At 38.1% G+C, this 2,975-nt stretch overlaps 1 protein-coding gene across 1 annotated transcript in view; it reads left to right on the top strand.

Moving 5' to 3' along the window:
- Positions 1-1,623, top strand: part of Yipf7 (Yip1 domain family member 7) — a 20,716-nt gene extending 19,093 nt beyond the window's left edge. Inside the window, exon 6 of the mRNA XM_021163943.2 lies at positions 492-1,623. Coding sequence (XP_021019602.1) covers positions 492-654 — 163 coding nt within the window. The 3' untranslated portion in view covers positions 655-1,623. The remainder of the gene's footprint in view (positions 1-491) is intronic.
- The last annotated feature ends 1,352 nt before the right edge of the window (positions 1,624-2,975 follow it).

Below are 2,975 nucleotides of genomic sequence, written 5' to 3'. Positions count from 1 at the left end.
ATAGGGGAATGCCAGGGCCAAAAGAATGGGAATGGGTGGGTAGGGAAGTGGGGGGCGGTATGGAGGAATGTTGGGATAGCATTGGAAATGTAATTGAGGAAAATATGTAATAAAAAATATTAAAAATTAAAAAAAATAAAAATAAAAATAAAAATCCAAAGTCATAATAGACAACTAAGAAATACATTACATGAAACAGAAATAAAATAGGAAATGTCAATAAATGAGACTGATGATTACCACGATTTCTGCTTTGGCTTACTCTAGATTTACCAAAGTGTAAAAAGATCAGTCCTGAGCAGCAGATTTTAATAAAATATTTTCTGGCTGCCTGAGGCCCTGTAAGCTCCTTCAGGTAATCAATCTCCTTTGCAAATGGAGACTGATGCTCTGAACAGATGTACCACCTGCACTTCAAAGGTAGTTCTGATTCAGCCCCCCACCCCTACCCTTCAGGCATAAGGCATCTGTCATCTTTGTCTCTCCTACAGGGGTACCATAGGAACCATGTCAGCTCTGCTCATCATTACCTGGTGCAGTCTCTCAGCTTCTAAGATCTTCATTTCGGCCTTGGCCATGGAAGGACAGCAGCTTCTTGTCGCTTACCCCTGTGCCTTACTTTACGGACTCTTTGCCCTTCTGACCGTTTTCTAAAGACTGCTTGATGTGACTTTGCAAGATCCTATCTGTTGGCTCTTCAGATTTTTCTGGAAGTGCATTTCCACTCAAATCCTGTGAGATAACTTCCATGTTATTTCTGTTGAGAGAATATTAAGCAGAGAGACAAGACAGTGCTCAATGATAGTTCTCTATTAGCCTGTTGGTGGGGATGATGTTTTATTTTTTTTTTAGCCTGGAGCATTAAAACAGTTAAAATATTTTGAAATATTAAGAGATACAGTCTTGGTGCTGATGAATGCTGTTTTTCTCAATAGACATGCTTCTGAGAAATTGTAAGCAAAATAACATCTTATGCTTAACATTTATTAACTCTATAATAAATATTTTTCAAAAACTTTCATAACTCTGTATGTGGTTAAAAGTTACAGTTTGGCACCTTTGGAGAGTTCAGGGGTTTTATCTATCCAGAGTCAAAGAAATCCCTTAATTTACCTTAACAGCTGTTATTTGGTCTCATTTAGATAATGTATTGACTCAACACATTTTCAGATTCTCACTTCCCTCTCATCTGATCTAAATGCTAGGGTCTATTACTACAGCTCTCCCTTGCATATATCCAAAGTAATTTTGCTATATTCTCTCTAAATAGATAAATGTACCTACAGGAAATTCCACCCATTTTGTATTAATGCTATTGAAGTTTTTGAAATAGTTCTCAGCACTGCCCTTTAATCCTTATACTTCATTTTAGTTTGAAATTTGTTTTCCTACTTAGATGACCAAATAACACCAATGCTTTACTGCTCAAGTCTCTAATCTTTCTTCCTCTCCTATCTGTTATTTTGGTCCTATTTTCATGAAAGCCATAAGCATGTAGATCACGCTTGCATCTTCCCACCGTACGAGAGATTCTACTTATGTCCACTTTGCTTCCCTTTTATTGCCTTCTTCTCTCCATGTCTCTCTTCCCTCAACCTTCATTCGCAAAAGCACATAAACATTAACTACTGCCCCCTAACTCAAAAATTTCAAGTGTGACCTATTTCTCTAGTCTACTGTATAGAAAAAAAAAAAAAAAAACATTTGAAAGGGTTGCCGTATCTCTGAATCTACCTTATTATTTCCTCTTTACTCTTCCTGGTCATCTGGGCAGGAAGTTTCATCCTGTTACCATGACAACCTTTGTCCAATGGGTGGTGATATGCCACACTATATCCAAGTATTTTTCAATTTCATCTCATTTGGTAAGTGGTATTGGCTTGGTCTTTTTGTCAGTTTCTGGCTTGGTGTTGTACTTCATCATATATCTTTCACATGGATTTCCAATAGCCAATCCTCTTAGCCCTCTCCCCTTGGCTTGTCTTTCTTCTGCCTTTAAATCATAAATCTAATATTAAGTTATTACCTGTGATCATTCAGTTAATTGGCTTTCAAATATAGTGACTCCAAGATTCCATCTGTATTAGCTTCCTTGAACTCCTGGTATCTATACAATTTACACTTAATATCTACATTTGATTTTTCACATGATATCTCCTATATAGTATGTCATATGACAAGCTCATAATCCCTTGATTTCTATCCTGCCTTCCTCAGTTTTCTTTAGAATCTTTTTATTTTTGTGGTAAGTGGAGTCTTGATCACTTTTGTTTTTCACCAACATCTTGTGCAATATTTGATTTAGCCTGTCCTGAAAATACCTTTTAAGTGTGACAGTCTCTCACGAGCTCTGCTTTGGATAGGATACCAAGTGTTTCTTCAAAGGTCTTTTATGTGTCAGGCTGTGCTTTCAGTGAGTGAGATGTGAGTGGATCATGAGGTCAGGGACATAATCAATGAACGGATGCGTCGGTGAATTCTTAATCTGATGATGTCGCTGGGAGGAGATAGAAAGAAGGAGATTGGGCCAGCTTGGAAGAAGAAGATCACAGAGGTTTTGACTTTAACTGACATATCTAATCTGTGCCCCCTGTCTGTCAGTTTGAAGTGATCTTCTATGCTCTGCCACACCTTCCTCACTAGGACTTTGTGTCTTACCCGACATAGGCATAGAATTGATGGGGCAAACTTTGAGTCCAAAACAAGTGTTTCTTTTCTAAAGTTGTTTGCTCAGCTCTCTTACCAAAGTTACAAAAAGTGACTGACACAAGCTCTTTCCCAGCCAGCATGGAACTGCTGGCTAAAGGAAATGGTCTACTCACTGATTCTTTCAATCATGCATTCTCTGTAGCAGGCTTCTTTATACACACAGGATGTTAGAGCCTTTGAATATGTATATTTATTTATGGTCAGGCCAACCCAAGGCCCTTTTATGACAATCATTTGTACTTACAACACCCCCTCCCCCCAACCTC

This window comes from Mus caroli, chromosome 5 (assembly GCF_900094665.2).
Source record: "Mus caroli chromosome 5, CAROLI_EIJ_v1.1, whole genome shotgun sequence".
NCBI classification, from domain to species: Eukaryota; Metazoa; Chordata; class Mammalia; order Rodentia; family Muridae; genus Mus; species Mus caroli.
Note: the sequence above shows the minus strand (reverse complement) of the source record. Positions and strands in the feature narration are given on the sequence as shown.